The sequence below is a fragment of the Phlebotomus papatasi genome, chromosome 2, assembly GCF_024763615.1.
Source record: "Phlebotomus papatasi isolate M1 chromosome 2, Ppap_2.1, whole genome shotgun sequence".
NCBI classification, from domain to species: domain Eukaryota; kingdom Metazoa; phylum Arthropoda; class Insecta; order Diptera; family Psychodidae; genus Phlebotomus; species Phlebotomus papatasi.
In genome coordinates this window covers 79,951,533-79,972,647 of record NC_077223.1, presented here as the reverse complement: position 1 = coordinate 79,972,647, position 21,115 = coordinate 79,951,533, and the positions used below count along the sequence as shown (strand labels likewise).

Here is a 21,115-nt window from a genome sequence, read left to right as displayed (position 1 = left end):
TCGAATCCTGAAAGAGTTAAAGTTCCGAAAAAAAAACAAAATCTTAAATGAGTTGAAATCGCGCTTATACGGGCTTTAGACCTAAGGCTTAGCTATCTGGCTTACCTCTTCTAATTCCTCATCAAGCATGATTTTTTAGGAAATTGTTGTTTATGGCTCCGGCACACCTTTTAAGTCAGGAAAATTTCATGAAGTCGAAATTCGAATCCCTTTCTTTATCACACGCTTGTCTATCTCATTCTCTCGCACTCTTTTTTTTTCTTTTAAACATCACACCAAATTCAATTTAGCTTAATCGAATTTGGTATGCAAATTTCCACTTCATGAAATTTTCCTGATCTAAAAGGTGTGTCGGAGCCATTAGGATTTAATATTAAAGGCAAATGATTCATTGGATTTTGAAAAATCAATAAAATTGCTTGTTATTAAGATTTTTGAGACCTTCGGAAAGTGGACTGAACCGCCAATCTGAAGCTGGCATTAGTCTAAAACCCAAATGAACAAAAATTCCGAAAGCCAGAATTCCGAATGGGCCGAAAGCCCGCAAACCGAAATCCCAAAAGTCAAAATCCCGAATGGGTCAAAATTCCTAAAAGCCAAAATCCGAAATAGGGTAAAAAAATCCTGAAATTCAAAATCTCGAATGATCAAAATTCTTAATGGCAAAAAATTATGCGAAGGATAATGTGTGGATTAATTTCTTAAAAAGCAGAAAATTTCCCATTCTTTCCAGCAAGATTGGGTGCAATCATGAGAGTAGCTATGTCACTTTTAAGAATTCAAGATTTGATTACGAGATTTTGACCGGTACCAGCAAGGGTTATCAATCAAAAGCAAAGGTATTTTGTAACTGTGATTTGTCGGTGCCAGTCAAAATCCCGAAAATCAAAATCCCGAATTTTCAAAATCAAGGGATGAAATTACATGGAGGAAACCGTTTAGAATAATTTCTTAAGACACAGAAGATTTCCCTTTGCCTCCTGCAAGCGCGAGTATAATCGTGGGAGTAGCTGTGGCACTTTTAAGAATTCGAGATTTCGGCTTTCGAGATTTTGGCCCATTCGAGATTTTGACCGTGACCCGTGATTTGTATATGTGAGTCTTGGAAAATCCACCCTAGAGGTTTCTTCCTGCGATGAAATTTTGTTATAATCCTCTGAAATGTGTCTTTGCTAAAAGGAAAGTCAAGCAAATTTTTTATTAGATGTGGGGAGATTCTGAATAATCTTACCCTTTTAGATTGATACAGTACTTTAATTTACCGTAGGAAAAAATTGAGAAAAAGCAAGAATAAAGATATTTTTTACCAACAAATCTGCTCAGATTTTTGTGCACCGAACACCGAAAATTAGACATGTTTAAGCCGGGTAAAATTAAGTGAATTTCCATCGTTTGAATGGGTCTAAAAAAGACAACATAAACTGATTTTTAAAATTATAGCTTTGCAAATCGTTATAGTATATTGATTACAAAAATATGAAAACCCATTTTTATCCAGAAAATCTTTTGAACTTCAAAAGTATCTAAATAAAATTATTAAGTGGTGTGTTCAATTAGACTATAAAGCAGAAAATTTTCTATTATTTTATTTTACTTACCTGCTGTAATTTTCAAGTTCAAATGACAATGTAAAAAAAAGGAAATCAAAGTAAAAGTCTCTTTTTTCATGGCTCTTTGAAAAGATTTTTCTTTTGTATATTATTTCTTTTAACATTTTTCATCATATACAAGCAATCAAGTGTCTTCATGATCTTCCTTATCAATTGTTCATCTTATAGAATCTTATTTATATTAAAAACTACACCATTTTTTTCCTTACAACTCTTTCCATGTCTAGAGTAGTGGAAAAGAAGTTTTCTTTTTTTTTTTGCCTTTTTACTGTTTTCTATCTTTCCTATAATATTCCTACTATCCTGCCTAATCAATTACAATTGCTGTGAAAAAATAGACTTTTTTGCCAATATTTTTCTAGTTTTTGCAAAGAAGGAATTTAGTGGAAACAGGATTCTTTTTTTTGGGGGGGGGGGATTGTACAAAGAATTAACAAAAAGAAAATAATATCAATAATAATTTACAATCGTTTTTCCTCACACCTATTTTTTTTTCTTTTCCAATGAAAAATTGAAAATACTTCATTATAACATTTAAATATTTTTCCTCAATTTAAAAGAATACTGCAAGATTATTAGAATCTCATTGATTTTTATCTCATTTTTTTTCTACGTCTTAAATAGGGTTTCTTTTACTTAAAAATATTTTTTCATACTAGGTATAGTTTTTTTTTGTATTTTAATTACTTATCAACTAAATATATTGAGTTAGTGACGACAAAGAATGTATAATTTCATTGGACAATTTTCTTTTTCAATTTTCACTTAGATTTTTAGTAATTTCTCATTATTTTTTTTGTAGTTTTATTACTTTTTCTCGTCTTGTCTTTCTTTTTTAATTTTTTTTGTTAATGCTTGCCTTCTTGAAAAAACTATTTTAACACAGGTACAACAAAGAGGAGGCATATCCTTTTCTAACTTTTATTAAATCTTGCTATGTCTTTTGTAGTTGTCAATTGAAATATTTTTTATAGGCACGTTCCATTTTTCAAAAAATTTGTTTTTGCTTTTTGCTGTCTGAAATTCTTGTTATTTCTCTGCATTTATAGTGTCGATTAAATTAAATATATAGGCCAAATAATTTATACTAAAAGAAACTCATACAATCTCTTCCAAAAATTTGTTTTTTTTTCACAATAATTTCTATTTATTCTTTTCGCTATTTTCACATGGCACTGGTATCTTTTTTTTACGAGGTTTTTTTTCTGTATATATTTTTTTCCGGAAAGCACAATAAGAATATCCTCTTTAAATCAGAAAAGTAGGATTTTTCTTTTACAATCTCTCATGTGAATTAGGGAGGATTAAATTGTTTATTCTTAGAAATTATTCTAATAATCTTATAATTTACGTTATTTTATTCTCTAACTCGTTCTATACAATTTTTGTTTTTCCAAGTGGAGGGATTAGAAGGGACAGATGTTTTGGGAAAAAGAAAAATAGCAGAGATTTACAGTTCAGAGGGAATGTACAGAGAATGGGAATTAAAGAGGAAGGAAAAAGGAGGAAAATGGGCTAAATTGCACAGAATGTTCATGAAGAACTGTGTTAGATTTTTCCCGCGAAAAAAAAATGAACATAGTGGAGGGAAGCTTAAGCTAAAACTCTTCTCAAAGTGATATTCTTCAGTCACAATTTGAAGAATAAATCCAATGAGTGAGAGATTTTTATCAGTCATTCAGTGAGGCAAATCAATGCAATATTGCTTCGCCCTATTGTTGCCTGAACACACGTTTTTTTCTTTTTGTGGAAAACACAAAGAAGTTTAATTTTGAGGAGAGAAAAGAGAAATTGCCAAAGACACAAAATACGTCTAATACAATCTGGCGAAGTGTCTATACCTGAGTCGATTGGGGATTTCGGGCAATTTGCTCAGTATCTTCGGGATCGGATTCGGAGTCAGATGAAGAAGAGCTACTCGTGCTGGTACTTCTATTCCGCACCACATGGTCACGTTTAGCACTTCTGGGGGTGGCTTTTGGGGCCTCAGCATTGCTATCCAAGGTCGAATGTTGACTCGATGGTGGTGGACTACACTCAGAAGTGTTTTCCTCGTCTGACAGAACTGTGGCAGAGACCGGAGGGACGTTGATGGGATTCACGGTGACTGCCGTGGTTGGACTCAAAGTGGGGTACTTGTAGCGTCGACATCTCATGCCACGACTTATTGGGAGACGCGCCAAACTGAAAAGAAAGAAAATAATTCAATAAATTCATGCACTAAAATACTTATGCACTAAAAATGTGCAAGTGTTATCACATTTGCACATTAAAATTTTAATATGATTCACATTAATTGTTGCTGGTGAGAGTCCAAATGTGTAATTTGTGTGTTCGAATTATTTTATATTCAAAATTTGATCTATTTGTTGATAAAAAGGTAGACTTGACTCGCAAAATTTGATATAAATTGATTTATAGCATTAATGCGAAAAATTAATGCGATTTTCTCTTTAATTTTTTAATGTGAAAAATATTTATGCTTTAGGTAAATTTAAACTTATTTTTGCAGGCCAAGTCCACTTCTTTATCAATAAATAGAAAAACTCCAAATATTTAAGTGACTCAAAGACACAAATAACATATTTGGACGTTCACAAGCGACAATTAATGTGAATCACATTAAAATTTTAATGTGCAAGTGTGATAACGCTGTTAAGGGGGCTCCCCTAATTACAAGGTCGAAAAAGGTCTATATTTTTTATTGTTTAAATAGATTTAGAAATACACCACAAAGATTTAAAAAGCCAATTCGAAGTATTTATGAAGATACAGAAACAAAAGCAAAGGAGTACCGAGCAGATTCGTAAGCGCTCTTAAGGGGGTTTCCATAATTACAAGGTCAAAAATGTCTATATTTTTATTAGTTAAAAATAGATCGACAAACTATCTAAAAATTTAGTGTAAAAATTTTAGTTTAGAAGCCAATTCTAAGTATTTTCGAAGATACAGAGACGAAAACAAAGGACCGCCGAGCAGATTCGTAAACTTTCGGAAGAACATCCAAAACTTTGAAGTGCATTTTCTCTATTTCTCATTTTTACAATTTCTTCAAATTGACGGGAAAGATAAGGAAAAAGGGATGGCAAAGCGTCCCAGGCTTTGCGAAATGCTCGAACTCGTAACTTAGATGCTATACCGCAAAAGTACCTGCACATCATTTACCATTTACCGGTTCTCAACCGATTTGAACCGATTCATAAATCTCTCAAAAGATCCCCCAAAATAGTCTTAAAAGTAATTGGATTGATTTTCAGATAAATTTTTTTATCGATTATGAACCGGTTCATTACCGATTCAAAACCGATTGGAACCGGTTCAGTTTTATAGGAAATTCCAAGACCTTTCCAACGACCCAAAACATGATCCCATTTGCTTGATAAATGCGCACTCAAGTGTCTTTTTAATCTTTGACCTTGAAAAACCGTTATTAGGAATGATTCAACGGTATTTTCGTATATGGACGAAATGTTCGCCTGGATAATCTCTAAAACATATTCAAAAATGAAAAAAAATCGAAAAATCAACATGGCAAAATCACATTGACAATAAAATCCTCGCCGTATTTCGTTAATTTACGCATTTTCATTGCAATTCTTACACAAATTTTTCATTACCGTATTACCTTATCTCATACTCGGTGGCACTGGGTGAAAATAATATTATATAAGAAAATTGAAGAAATAAAACGAAAATGTGATAAACGGTGAGTAAAAAAAACTTTACGATTAATTTCTTGTACAGTTTTCTTTTTTGCTCACCGTTTATCGAATTTTCGTTTTATTTCTAGAATTTTATTATATAATTTTCACCTAATGCCACCGAGTATGAGATAAAGTAATACGGTAATGGAAAATTTGTGTAAGAATTGCAATGAAAATGCGTAAATTAACGAAATACGGCGAGCATTTTATTGTCATGTGATTCTGCCCTTATTCTTTTTTTGTGGCATCACAATTTTTTTTTTAGTTTTGAGTATCACATCAAAAGATTTTAATAATTTTGTAAATAATTTTCTTATACACAGCTAAAAAGTCAATGAACAATTTGAGGTTACGTACTAAAAACCAATCATAAAAATAATAGGAATAATTTAAGCATTTATTTTCACATATTTGTCTTTTACGACACAAATGGAGCGTTTTTAAATATTTTTCAGGTATTTTAAACTCTCTCTACACTGAGAAAGAAAAGAGGGTGCGATTAACTTTTTTTCCTCATAACTTTAACACTTTTTAAGTGTAAAAATATATCAACATTTTTTAATGTTAATTTTACACCTTTTTAAGGGTAAAATTAACATGAAAAGGGTAACTTTAACCCCCAATACACCTAAAAAGGGTAATATTTACACCGATTTTGCATCAATACTGCAGGGTAAAATTAACATTTCCGGAATGTTATTTTAACTTTTTCGGATTTCTCTCAGTGTAGATATTTTCATTTAATACAAAAAATCAAATTCTAATCTAGAATATTTCATTCTACTAGAGAAATAAAAAAAAAGTGTAAAGCATCACTATCACTTGTTAACATTTTTTAAAACTAGAAATTTTTCAAGATTTGCTAAACTTAAATCTTTTCAAAAGTTGAAATATCTCTAAATTTATTCTTAAACACAATCCTTCTTTTCGACTTAACCTCTTAAAAATTTAATGGAATTTCTCTATACTAAATTGCCAATCAGATTATTTTCATCTCTCTATCGATAACCCTAACTCTCGAACTTCCTAAATATATACTCAATAAAAAATAAATGGAAATACCATGTTTTCACTCATAGAATCCATCAAAAATTCTTTCAAAATGAATCATATTTTGATAAGTGATAACTGAAAAAGTAGAAATTATCATCGATTGTAGAGTATTGGAGTGGGTCGGTCATTCGATGGGCAGAGGGGAGAAATTTGTCTATTTTTTGAATGAAAGTGACTTCCTTTAGCACATGGTGCCACTCTTTATCAGTTTTAATCGCAAACAATCAACACATAATTCTGCTCATAAAAAAAAGACAGTGCGGCCAAACAAGTTGAAAATAATTGCTGGATGACTAAGAGGCATTAGAACGTCATCCACAACACGTGATCGGGAGCTAAAGGTGTAAGAAATTTGATAGAGAAAAAAACCCCCGCGATTGTCTCTATCAGTTTGTGTTTTGAATTCTAATCCATGAAGGTAGCTCTTCAATTTTGCCAAATTGGTTACTAAATTGGCGGAAACATTTCTTTTACAACCTGCCTAAAAATAAACCATAGAATCAAGGTCGTAAGGTTTGAACTTGAACCCTTCTATCGAGTTCAGAAACCTGACTGCGACTGATTATGTGGTGCAATGCGATAAGGGAAATATTCTCTTTAAACTGTTGCTGCAAATCAGTTTTTCAGCAACATAACAATATAATAATAAAACTTTCAGGATGCGATAACAAGACATATAATTCTTTTTTTTTCGTTGTACAAGTTACGCAAGGTCATGAGATTCTGCAATCAAACAACATTATTTAGTGCCTTTTATCATTTTCTATTTTTAAAACCATTTTTCTCTTTTGCTGACGTACTACGCATACAATTTCCAATAGGTATTCTATTCAAGATTCTTGGAAATACGATCGTGAGAATTTTCAATTAAGAGAAATCATTTATCATTTGCATATTATCAAATCTGAATTATTTACAAAAGTGTTTGAAATACGTCATATTTGGCTTTATTCGTATTTTTTTTAGTAGATAATAGTTTAAATTGAAAATTTTTAGGTTATGTTGAGTCTTTGGAATAATTTTTGGTCATTTAACTGACAATGTAAAAAGGTTATAAAATTCTAACCTCAAAAACATAATACGTCCTCACTAATAATATTTCTACATTATTTTTTTTAATTAAATGAAAAGTAATTGGAAATTCTTGAAATATCAGGTCTTCATTTTTAATTTCGCCACAATTGAAATAAATGTAATAAATGAATGTAATTTGATGTCTTTTAGAATAAAAAGAAAACTTAGGGTAAATGTCCTAATTCAAAACCATTTCTAGACGCTTTAACTTTAACAGAAGATTCAACACATTAAGTTTATATTTTTTCTGAAGAGAATTACATAAATTTGCTCCTTTACTCTTCTAGAATGTTACTGTTTAGTGGAAATTCTTTAAATATAATTTGAAAACTTCTTAAATACAAGAAAAATACGCGAATGTAAAATGCTTCTATTGGAAACAAATTAATCCAAATGGAGACAAGGGAATTTTTCTAATTGGAGACAAACAGTGTAAGTGAAACCGCGACGAAAGGCTTCCAAAACTTTATTAAGTTGCTCTTGAGTGCAGGATTTGTTCTTATTCCTGGTCTTTTCTACTGTTCCATCTAAAACAATAAGAAAATCTCTCCAAAAAAATCATATTTCCCGGGTTTTCTATTGAAGCATTTGCAGACACTTCAGAAAAACCCTTTTTGTTCACGAAATAGGCAATTATTTCATTTGAAAACTTCACGTACCGTTTAACAATAAAGATTAGCACTTAATTTAACTAAAATTATCCACAAATATGACATAAATGTTAAACAAAACAAATAAACAACAGGCACTTTATTGTGTTTTTCATTGGAAAACATGGTCGATCGATGAAAAATTCGATTGTGAAAAGGTACACTTTTAATTTTTCTGAGAAATTAACAAATTAAAATTTGTGAATATGAATGGATTTTCGCTTTATTTGGAGCAAAATTAACTAAATAATGAAACTGTGATATAGAAAATATATAAATATAATAATTTAGTACTGTATTTATCATGAAAACAATGACGTTTCCATTTGGAGTAGCTAAAAATTTCCATTTGGAGCAGGTTTTGAATTAGATTAATTTACTCTGGATCAAAATCTCCCGAAATAAATGTCAAATTAGAATCTCTCGATGATCTATCATTTATATCTCAAATGCACAAATTTTTGAAATGAATGTGTAATACGAAAAAAATGAAAGTTTCTTCCATTCAATGTTTGAGTAAACTTGTAGAGGTTATATTCCTCATAACCTCATACAGCAAAATTGTTTTTTAACCAAATAAAAAGGTTAGGTTGATTACGTCAGTTTCTTTTTGTCTGGCAATGAAGGTATTCTAGGATTTTGAGAAATGTGACCTAACCTCGATAAAGTTCATATTTCTTCTACATAACCTCAAATAGCAAACTTTATTTTTAAAGAATAAATAAAACCATGTCTACTGATCCTCAAATTCTCTTATTTTAAAAAGAGGTTAATTTACGATTTTAGGTTATTTATGGTTTACTTGCTAGGTTATGTATGACCTAACCTCGAAAAAAATGTCATCTCACAAAAATAAATTGAAAATTTAACAAACACTTCAGAAATATTTTCAATAACAATGATAATTGAATAGATTACTCCAGTGAAGATGGAAGAAAGGGGTGAATACTTGATTTATTTCAATGCAATTTGCAATTCAATAAAGTCAAGAGTATCATAACATTTTCTATATCAGATAGCTGTTAGCGACACTAGCCATATGCGTAAATAATATTTCATTTTCAAAACGCATTTTATGAGGTTATTGACAACAGAAAAATCGTGTTAAAATAACATTTACGACTTTTTCCAGATATAACCAATTAATTCAATAGCATTTTTGTCACTATATAAATTTTGTAAATATTTAATAGCTTTTGTAAATGAAAGTTTATGGAAAAATATTAATTGTAACTTTTATCAGTTTGATATTCTTTCAAGAAAAAATTATTGGAACAGAGAAATTTAATACCTCTGTGTTTAGATAAAAGTGAAATGTAGGTAATTTATATTTGGTATTCGTACGTCAGAATCAGTTAAATAAATTTTAGACAGAAGCAACGGTTCATTAATTCAAATTGACCTATTTTTTCAAATTTCATAACATCTGTTTTATTCTTCTTCCAACTGGATATTTTATTTTGTTTAATCACTTTTATTATTTGGTATCAATAATCTTCAGAAATAGGTCATTTCCTGAAACTTAGAAAAAAAGACTCACTGGAGTTGTGTAATGGAGCTATTATATGAAAATTGTCAAATAAATTTAAAATAATCTGCAACAAGAATATTTAATTTTTTTTTACTTAAAATACTTTAGTAATACTCGTTTGATTATATTTTTCTTTACATTTGATAGAAAAAATTATGTTGCTGATATTGTACTAAATGTGTTCAAAATTTAGTACATTGTCCTTTGTTATAGAGAAAGTTAGATTGAGTATCTTCAAGCATTTCATAAACACTTTCTTTTGAAATGTTATAAGGATTATTACATGTGGTTATCTAGCATTTCTCTTATTTATACGGAAAAATGCTAAGCCGATTATTTTTTCTGAAAATGCTAGATTTAGTACAAATAATCATCCGTAATACTTTATTCAATAAAATTTGATTTTTCCCCTCTCTGCATATTTTTGAAAATTAAAATTTCTAAATTGGTTTAGTACATGCATGTACTAACAGAGTAACACCAGCTGAACTTTTGATTTTTAAAGTAAAAGTCTATAATAACAATTTTCATAAAATAATATCGTTCTGAGTTTTTTTTTCTCTATTTGATCCAAAAAAAAAATTAATTTTTGTTAAGATTTCATTTAGTACATGAATGTGCTAAACATTCAATCCGATCTAAATATTTTAATGAATTAATGGGATTGGTTTCATGCACAGTCTGTTCCGTGGTTTATTCTATTTGTATTTTATCCTTATATATTAAATATCCGTATATTTTCGCAAAAACCAAATTATTTAGTACATGTGCTAAACTTTGAGTTTCCATATAAATATTTTATTTTGTAAAAGATTATTATTATGATTAAGTAAGGTGTTTTAAAAGTATTTCCTTTTTATTAAAAAAAATACCAGGTATTTTACCCTGAAAGCGAAAGTAATTTTCATCTTAGTACATGAGTGTACTAAGCATTTATATTTTATTTAAATATTTATTTGTATTGAAGGGAATAATTTCATGTGAAGTCTGTTCTGCGGTTACTTTGCTCTCTATTCTATTCGATAATGTATAAATTTTGCCAAAATATAGTACATGTGCTAAACTTCAAGTTTCACTTTAAATATTTTATCGGGTAAAAATAGGGTTAGTATCATGACAAAGTTAACTTGGTCATGATACTAACCCTCTTTTACCAGATGAAATATTTAAAGAGAAACTTGAAGTTTAGTACATGTACTATTTTTTGGCAAAATTTATGCATTATCAAAGCAAAGTTAACTTTGTCATGATACTAACCCTATTTTTACCCGATAAAATATTTAAAGTGAAACTTGAAGTTTAGCACATGTACTATTTTTTTTGGCAAAATTTATGCATTATTGAATGGAATAGAGAGCAAAGTAGCAGAAGAACAGACTTCACACGAAATTATTCCCTTCAATACAAATAAATGTGTTTTATGAATAATTTTTTATTTATAAAAAACAACAAAGTATTTTACCCTGAACACGAGAATAGTCTTCATCTTCAATGTTTTATGAAGATTCTCAAAATAAAAATAATTATAAAAAAAAACGAAATGGCAAACATTAAAGACGTGAGAAGCGAATAAACACTCAATATTTGCGATAAGGTCGATGGAACTGCAAAATGTTGGCGTTTTCGCATTTGTGAATTGTGAGGGAAGTGGGAGAGGAATCCCAGATGGGAGGAAAGGTGTGTGTTGATGTTAAAATGGGAATTTCCGCGGTGATCGACCCCTTGTCGTGCCCTCCTTTACCTTTTGGCGCCATGAACTCTCGTGCCACGAAATGTGGGTGACGCTCAGTCTGTTTGTTTTTTTTTTAGTCTACTTCTTAGGAACTATGCTATAGTATTTGATTTGATGAGCTACTTTCTTGCTATAAGACTTATCTTGATGTTATATTCCAATTTAGTGGTTTGAGCCTAAAGGACTAAAGGAATAAACAGAAACTAATTTAAAAACTTAAATTCGAATTAAATATTTTTCCTAATGTATTAAAAGCTCCCTTTACATCATGTTAGTGAATTTTGTATTCTAAGTCCGAATGCTGAAAATCCTAACTTTCTGCCTAAACGGTTATAGATACAAATTTTAGACCTAAACGATTTGAAATATCAATCTGGCATTTAATAAAAATACAAAAACTTTTCAATCAGATTTTTGCAGTTAGGAAAAAATATAAATCTTTATTGTTCTTTTTTCGTATTTTACATCGCTTGTTACTAAATTAGTAATTGTGATCTAAACGGTTACCGAAGGCACTTCAGCATTTAATAAATCGATGGAAAAAGTCTCATAAATTGATAATGCTATTCCAATTAAAAAGGGGTGGCAAAGCTTCCCAGGCTTTGGGAAATGCTCGAACTCGTGACTTAGATGCTATACCGCAAAAGTACTTTCGCATCATTTATCGTTTACCGGTTCTCAATCGATTTGAACCGATTCAAAAATCTCTCAAAAGATCCCCCAAACTAGTTTTAAAAGTAATGGGGTTGATTTTCAGATAAACATTGTTTATCGGTTACGAACCGGTTCATTACCGATTCAAAACCGATTGGAACCGGTTCAGTTTTATATAAAATTCCAAGACCTTTCCAACGACCCCAAACGTGACCCCATTTGCTTGATATGTGCGCAGTCAAGTGTCTTTTTAACTTTTGACCTTGAAAAACCGTTATTAGGAATGTTCGGTAGATTACTGACGGCAATTCGTATAAGAAAAGGTCAAGGAGATGAGCTCCATCCGGATGCGTCAGGAGGTGCAATCCTTTCAGGACAGAAAAACACAAAATTCTTTGCCAAAGCTTTCGACGCTTCAACGCGTCTTCCTCAGTGGTCAAATCTGTGATTTGTCTCTGAAATTTTGTCCGCACTGTCTGTTCACTACTCCAAATGAGGATTTACAGGGAAAATCAGGAATTCGTCGCGGGTACTCCTTCTTGGACATTGATCTGAGGCCAACTCTTTCAAACTTTCAGGACAAAATTTCAGGGACAAATCACAGATTTGACCACTGAGGAAGACGCGTTGAAGCGTCGAAAGCTTTGGCAAAGAATTTTGTGTTTTCCTGTTATTAGGAATGATTCAACTGTATTTTCGTATATGGACGAAATGTTCGCCTGGGTAATCTCTAAAACATATCAAAAAATGAAAAAAATCGCACGAGGTGTTTTCGAGCAATCCAAAAAAAAAAACAGTTTTGGAGGGGAAGGGGAGGGGTGGGGGGAAAATGAGGGGCATGTTAACGATCCTTGGGTCGACTTATGGGTTGGTCCCCCTTAGGTCTCAAGTCACTATCTCTAACCGTTTGGCCTCTAGAGCTGATGACAACCGGACGGACAAACGGACAAACAGCGTGACGACATTTCTCAGAAATCTTCTGAAACGCGAAGATTTGTTGAGAAAAGTGGTCTCCGGGGGGTGGAAGGTGTAAATACTGCTCTCTCCGTGGAGTTCGAGCAGTAAAAAATGACGAAAACGAAGACAAACCTTTCTCCTGAACATTTTTAGTACACGACTGTTCTCAAATGCATCTTCATTATCAACTTTTCTTTGTGTTGGTTTCTGTCTCGACTGTTTTCCTCAGTTCTCGTCGTGTTCTAAAACCACCAAACAGTCGTGACATAAACCAACACAAGAAAAATCGATAATGCAGAAACATTTGAGAGCAATCATGTGCTAAAAAAATGTTCAGCAGAAAGATTTCCCCTTTTCATTTTTCATTGGACTAGCATATTAATGTAGCTCATGTGGTTGACATAGAAATCCCAATTTGCACAAACGAGCTTCCTTATTGAGGCTATATTAAGTAAATTTATTTTGTGGGACTCACCTTCTCCTGCGCAATGAATAATTGTAGTCAGACGGTTCTTCGCCCTCCTCATCAGTCCAGCTGTCGTTGCTGCGTTCGTCGCGTGAGTCGCCGTTGTTGAGATCCTTGGCGCCGGCTGTAGTTCCCGTGCCCTTTGCGAAGGTGTTTACACCACTTGGCCTAAACACCGTCACTTCACCACTGTCCGATGAGACACTGATGAAGCCCCTCTTCTCAATGTACGCATTCAAATTCCCATTTTCACCCGTTATCAGTTGTGTCACCTTTCGACCCAGAATCTCTAGGTGGTCATCGTCGCTGCACTCGCGAATTTCGAGGCGTTCATTGCTATTCATGGCGTCATCCAGGAGATCGGGACTCGAACACGCGTCCTGGTACGTGATATCACTTGTGCTCATGGAGTTCCCGTTGGGACTGGTGAGCTCATGGTGAGCCTGATGTTCGCCCGCAGGCGTCGTTCTCGTGGTCACCATATTCTCAGATGACTGAAGAGGAGCCACAGCTGCTACATGCCTAGTACGCTGATGCTCCTCTCGCATCGACAGGAAGGGACTAGGACTACCATCGGTTTCACTGATGTCCATGGCATCTGTCTGCGTCTCTGTGTCCACAAGTCGAACAAAACGTGTCTCTGGTTCACTCTGGTACCTTCTATCGCGATTAGGACTAGCCTTAGGTGAGGCAATGGTACCCGATCCCACTCGACGGTGGCGCATCTTCTTGTGAGACTTATTGGGCATCACAGCCACTGATTTTGGTTGATTTGCACCATCCAACTGAGCATACAAATTTGCCCGAACGGGACTCTGCAAAGTAACAAAGAACCACAGAAAAAAAGTCAGATTTTGATCATAATCCAGTGATTGATGGCCTTTTGAGACCCATGGTGATCAAAGGATTTTCCATGAGTTTTCTAAATCAACAAAATCTTACCGTGTGATCATAAATAGCGTCCGTAGCACAAGCATTTGTACACTTCTTGCGTGAGATCTTGTCATGGGCCTTCCTCAGTGGATTCACAACCTTTCTCTTGTAGCCCGGAAGCATTTTTTCCCTCTCATGCACCTCACGTTCTCGCTGTGCCAGCTGATGTAGGAACATGTTGACTTCGAGGAATAGTCTATTGGTTTTCTCCAATTTCCTCTCGTACACCATTCGAATATCCTTGATGTGCCTCAGTTCCTCTTGGCGCTTCTTAATCAGGTCCTGTTCAAATTTCTGGGCATTTGTACTGTTGGCTATCATGTGAGTCTGAATCTCCTGGCGCCACTTTTGCTGTGATTTAAAGTATTCAGCATCATTCTGCTTCATCAACTCATTCCCAGCAATCTCCAAATGAGTGAGAATGATCCGGAATGAGGGCCTATTGCGTGGCTTCTGGCACCAACATTGCCGAAGTAGAAGAGCAAAGCCTTCAGGGCAGGTTTTTGGAATGGGCAATTGCAGCTGATTGCTCCCAACACCCCAGATAATGGCCGATGAATCGACATCCTTGTAGGGAATTTCACATGTTAACAATTCCCACAGGACAATGCCATACGACCAGATATCCACTTTCTCTGAGCATGGTTCGCTCTTTATCACTTCAGGTGCCATCCAGGCAACAGTTCCTGCAAAACTCATCTTTGTACTGATCTCATTCCACTCGCGACATGTGCCAAAATCGCTGATCTTTACCACTTCATTGTCACCAATCAGAATACTAAAAAGTTTAGCATAAAAGAAAGAGAGAATACTTTTGAGAATATTTTCTCTGGTCATTTAGGGAAATTACTTGGGGAATATTAAAGAAATTCCAATTGGTTTAATTGTTTGTGTTGGAAATGCAGAAAATTAACCGAAAATTACCTGTTGATCTTATCACTTTAGCCCTCTTTGTAAAATCATTGCTTAAGTAATGATTATTTAGAGAGAGTTGGGTCATTACTAAATAATCAGCAACATGTCTTAGCAACTGCAAAAGTGGGAATGACTTCTTGGCATAATTGTTATTTAGACATTCCTGTGGTAATTGTATCTTGAATTGTTTTAGAGATTCCACAATAATCTACATAAGAAATCAAAGAATCTGCATTTCAAATCTTATCAGAAATATCTTAAAAATGATCAAATTTGATCGATTTGAATGAAATTTAAAGATTTCTGATGAAAGTGATGAAAGGTTTAAATTACTACTGCAAGGAGGGCCTGTTGAAACTTAAAGACAGATAAACCTAAAAGATTTTCTAAATTAGGGAGAGAACTTAAAATTCAGTTCAATAAAACTTGTGGCAACCTAAAATTATATTACTCGAGCCCTGGATATCGATAAGACGAGACGATAAACCTGGGATTTAGTTAATTTAGCGATCTTTGTATTCAATAACGAGGATTCACTGTTCATTTTAGCATTTTTTATTCTAACAGTAAAATTAAAAATTCCGGAAAACTCATTTAAAGTTCGAGTAACTCTCTTGATAAAAATCAATTAAATAGTCTTCAAAAAACTCTAGATCTAGAGCAAATTTATTAAATTATGATTATTAAAATCCGAACTTCCAAATTGGTTTTGTTTAAAATTACGCGTTGTACAGAATATAAAATTTTCCGCTAAATAATCTTGAATTTCATTCATTATTTCATCATTAAAGAAAAACAATGTCTAACAAAAATTCACGAAATACTCACAAAGAAGGTATTTGGACCTTCGGACGAATTTCTTTATGAAACTTTGCATATTACCTAATTTTGGCACGACAAATACGATAGACTTATGATTTCGGGTATTTCTCGAATCGGGCTCTGATGGCATTGAAATCTGTGTTACTTGCATCCTAGATCAAGTACAATAATCCTTAGAAACGTATTTTAAAAAAGGGGTGGCAAAGCGTCCCAGACTTTCCGAAGTGCTAGATCTCGTGTGACTTAGATGCTATAGGGTAAATTAAGCTAATTCAAAACCTGCTCCAAATGGAAATTTTTCGCTACTCTAAATGGAAACGTCACTGTTTTCATGATAAATGCAGTACTAAATTACTATATTTATATATTATATTTTCTATACCATAGTTTCATTATTTAGTTAATTTTGCTCAAAATAAAGCGAAAATCCATTCATATTCACAAATTTTAATTTGTTAATTTCTCAGAAAAATTAAAAGTGTACCTTTTAACCATCGAATTTTTCATCGATCGACCATGTTTTCCAATGAAAAACACAATGAGGTGACTGTTGTTTATTCGTTTCGTTTAACATTTATGTCATATTTCTGGCTAATTTTAGTTAAATTAAGTGCTAATCTTTATTGTTAACGGTACGTGAAGTTTTCAAATGAAATAATTACCTATTCCGTGAACAAAAAGGATTTTTCTGAAGTGTCTGCAATTGCTTCAATAGGAAACCCCGGAAATATGATTTTTTTGGGAGAGATTTTCGTTTTGTTTTAGATGGGAAAGCAGAAAAGACCAGGAATAAGAACAAATCCTGCACTCAGGAGCAACTCAACAAAGTTTTGGAAGCCTTTCGTCGCGGTTTCACTTATACACTGTTTGTCTCCAATTAGAAACTTTCCCTTGTCTCCATTTGGATTAATATGTTTTCAATAGAAGAATTTTACGCTCGCGTATTTTTCTTGTATTTAAGAAGTTTTCAAATTGTACTTAAAGAATTTTCACTAAACAGTAACATTCTAGAAGAATCAAGGAGCAAATTTATGTAGTTCTCTTCAAAAAAAAATATGAGCTTAATATGTGTTGAATCTTCTGTCAAAGTTAAAGCGTCTGGAAATGGTTTTGAATTAGGACATTAACCCTACCTCAAAAGTACTTTTGCATTATTTACCAGAGTCAACTTATGGTGGGGGGGGGGGTTCCCTGAAGGTCCAAAGTCTCTATCTCTAATCATTGGAGCTCTATTGGTAACGGCTAAATGGATAGATAATCGTTGCGAAAACGTGGAGATATGTTGCAAAAAGTGGTTTGAAATGGGAAATTGCGGGGATGAAAAATTCGAGAGATTATACTGCTCTCTCTGTGAAGTTCGAGCAGTAAAACACATTACGTGAATGTAACGTACTGAACACACCTACGACAAAAATTCAAAGACGACTAAGCTCATATCGAGATCAGTTTCTAGCATTTATTGGCAATCAAGAAACATCATTTTTGAGGGTTTTTTATGCATATATTTCCACTGAAATGCACGTGTACACTATTGAAAATAAAATTAATTGTAAGTTTACGCCACAACTCTCACGTCTAATTACTATTCTTTTTTGACAAGAATAAACCGCAAAAACTGATTTAAGTCGCGAGATGGCTTCTACCTCACAAATAAACGATAATTAACAATAATTATTACACGTGGACTGATGTAGAAATTCAGTAAGGGAAAGCGCGTTACCTTCGTATGACTCAAGCTTCTAATAACTCATTTTTTAATATGTTTTTAATGAATTTGAGACATTATAGTATCATATTTTAATAGCTAGTCCTAGTCTTCAAATTTTCTGATTAGAGTTATGGGTCAAACTCATCAGGACCATTGAGAAAAATTGAGTTGTCGGAAGCTTGAATCGTCCGAAAGTAGTGTGCTTTCCCCTATATTTGAATAGCCAGTTTTAACATTGAGAAAAAACGGGGGTGCGATTAACTTTTTTCCCTCATAACTTTAACACTTTTTAGGTGTAAAAATATATCAACATTTTTTTATGTTAATTTTACATCTTTTAAGAGTATAACACGAAAAACGGTAACTTTAACCCCTAATACACCTAAAAAGCGTAATATTTACACCGATTTCGCATCAATGCAGGGTAAAATTAACATTTCTGGAATGTTATTTTAATTTTTTCGGATTTCTCTCAGTGAAGGTACACATTTTCTGAAAAAATTAAGCCAGATTAATTAAAGGAATATGAGAAAAATATTAAGTGTTAGAAGCTAGAATGTGTGTGAAACTTGAAGGCCTTTCCCGACATCTTGAAATGATCACAAAATTCAAAATAAACTTGCTCTAAATCTATTTCCAAATACCAAGGAAAATTTTTTTAAGACAAAACCTATGCTCTAGTTGCAAAAAAATCCAGTTTAGTTTGCCATTCATTGATTGAACGTGCTCAAATCTCCACAAAATTACTTGATACGCTTTTGGTCGGCTTCTAGAATTCTATTCAGACTTTCGTCACGTTTCTTGTAAGGTCGTTCTTCATACGAGATTGAGTAGGTGGGAATTATTTAATTTTCTTTCCTCATTCCATAAAAGACTAATTTCAATTTTTCTTGGAAATCCCCAAAAATAGTGGAATACTAAAGTCTGTATAGAAGTTGTTTTTTTTCAGAATGTATTTTTGGAGAACGCGATTAGTTTCCTTTTGTGATTGTCGAGAAACCTTTCCACTAACTGGTCAGATATTGATTTTTTTCCCAACCATTTCCACCCACATAGTAGTTTCGTTGCTGACGTCTTAAATATTGGTGCTCAACAATCCGTGACGTCAGGGGCAGGAGGAATTGTTGTTTTTGGGCAGAGCTTGGGGGGGGGGGTTCGTGTGCGTGAAAATTTGCATAAAAAAGGGGAAAAGCGCAAAGGATTGAAGCGCGCAGGGAAATACTTACTTGGGACTTTTCAGGTCTCTGTGAATAATTTTGTGTGAGTGGAGATATTGCATGCCGAGTGCGATTTGTTTGGCCCACGATACGAGTCTCGATGGCGGGACAACTTCCTCGTCCTTCAGTATATTCTGCAGAGTGCCATAAGGGCAAAACTCCATTATAATACAGTACACTGGCGCCGTCGTGCAAACTCCCCTGAAAAAAAAAGTGTTGAGACGTCGTTACGATTTCGTCTACGAAAGTTGAATTTGCACCAAGAGTATCATAAAAATCTTAACATTTTGGTCAAATGGTTTTTGTTGTTAAGCTATTTTATGCGGAAAAAAATATCAATTATTGCAGTGTAAAACTTACTTGAATTTTATGATATTTTCATGGTCGAGTTTTCTCAAATGCTTGATGTCTGTGTCGAGGATGTCATGCACTTTCTTTACGGCAACAATCTCATTGCGCCACTTGCCACTGAACACAGAACCCTGAGCTCCAGATCCCAAAAATTCGAGATCGGTGATGTCCTCAAAAGGAATTTCCCATTCCTCTGTTTGTTTCCCCTTCATGTCCACTGTGGCCTTTCCTATAAGCGACAGCACAGGTCGCATGCACCCCAAGAGACCATCCATCCAGCCAGCTGGTTTTAGTCCATCCGCCCCGAAGCCACTGCCACCCGGCACCCATGGATTTCCACTACCACCCACACCCCCACAACCACCCATATTCCCCCGACAATGCTCATCCGACGCATCTCGATCGTCAAGTCCTGGCTTATAGGGCAAATCATTCTGATCTGTAATGCCCATCTGCCCAAGCTCCTCCTGGATGCACATCATTCTGATAAAGAAAATAAAAACAGGGAGAAATTCTCTGGTTAGTTAAACATTTTCTTCCCCTTACTCCAATATTAGGATTTAGATTTAGATTAAAGTTAGAGCACGAATTCAATTTATTCCACAGAGTTGATTCTCTATGTTAACACTTATTGAATATTTTCATTTATAAATTGAAAGTGAATGGTTTTATCGAAGGAATAAAAATATAGAGGTCCAACTCTATCAATTTAATGAAAATAACACAAGTAGTAAAAGTTTTGAACTTTTTTCATGTTCTTTCTCTTTTTTTTTGTTTTTTTTTCTATTGCTTGGGTTCAATGTCTCTCAATGGTTTGGGTTCAATAATTTTAATTTGCTTTTGCGCCCGTAATGTAGGCAAAACCATTTTGATATTTTTTGGTACTTAGATGATCATAGCTCTAATTTTCGAAATCAATTTAATTCTTCATAAGGCAAAATTTAAAGGCCTTTAATAGATCGACATTTTATAAAGAACTGATAAAGTTTTTAAAACCGTAACCACACTGAGTGAGAGAAATCCGAAAAAGTTAAAATAACATTTCGGAAGTGTTAATTTTACCCTGCATTATTGATCCGAAATCGGTGTAAATATTACCCTTTTTAGGTGTATTAGGGGTTTAATTAACCCTTTTTCGTGTTAAATTACCCTTAAAAAGGTGTAAAATTAATATAAAAAAATGTTGATATATTTTTACACCTAAAAAGTGTTGAAGTTCCGAAGAAAAAAAGTTAATCGCATCCTCTTTTTCTCAGTACATAGACATGTAGTCCCATACATTAAAAAAAAACTAGAAATAAAACTAAATGAACTAAAACTTTCGCTTCTTGTATGAGATATTCCTGAGATCCCGGTTGTTCATGATGAACATGTTCGTTCATACAAATAATTTTCAAATTAGCATTTTTTAATCTTTGAAGGATATTAATGGGTTTTAATTCATATCAGAGTACTTTTGAATAGTTAAATCAACAGGATATTCATCAAATGTCCTCACATCCTAAAGAGGATACGAATAATTCAACACAAAAGTTGGACAGTTTTGGCTTCACGAAGACTTTACAAGGGTTTTCGTTACCCTTATTTTTTAAGTCAATGACTTATCCTTGAAGGATTTAATGACTATTACATTATTTTTAGATACCTTTACTACTAGGAATGTCCTGTCATTTCAATTAGAGACGAATAGTTTAACTAATATACGGATTTTAGTTTTGGTTAAATCGAGTCATTTCAC

At 33.2% G+C, this 21,115-nt stretch overlaps 1 protein-coding gene across 2 annotated transcripts in view; it reads right to left on the bottom strand.

Moving 5' to 3' along the window:
* Positions 1-2,020: 2,020 nt before the first annotated feature.
* LOC129804591 (mitogen-activated protein kinase kinase kinase 13) overlaps positions 2,021-21,115 on the bottom strand; it is a 40,816-nt gene continuing 21,721 nt past the window's right edge. For both annotated transcript variants that reach the window (XM_055852073.1, XM_055852074.1), the window contains exons 2-6: positions 19,387-19,860; positions 19,036-19,227; positions 14,374-15,142; positions 13,441-14,246; positions 2,021-3,794 (exon numbers count right to left, since the gene is read on the bottom strand). In XM_055852073.1, the coding sequence (XP_055708048.1) occupies positions 3,446-3,794; positions 13,441-14,246; positions 14,374-15,142; positions 19,036-19,227; positions 19,387-19,860 (2,590 nt within the window). In that variant the 3' untranslated portion in view covers positions 2,021-3,445. The remainder of the gene's footprint in view (positions 3,795-13,440; positions 14,247-14,373; positions 15,143-19,035; positions 19,228-19,386; positions 19,861-21,115) is intronic.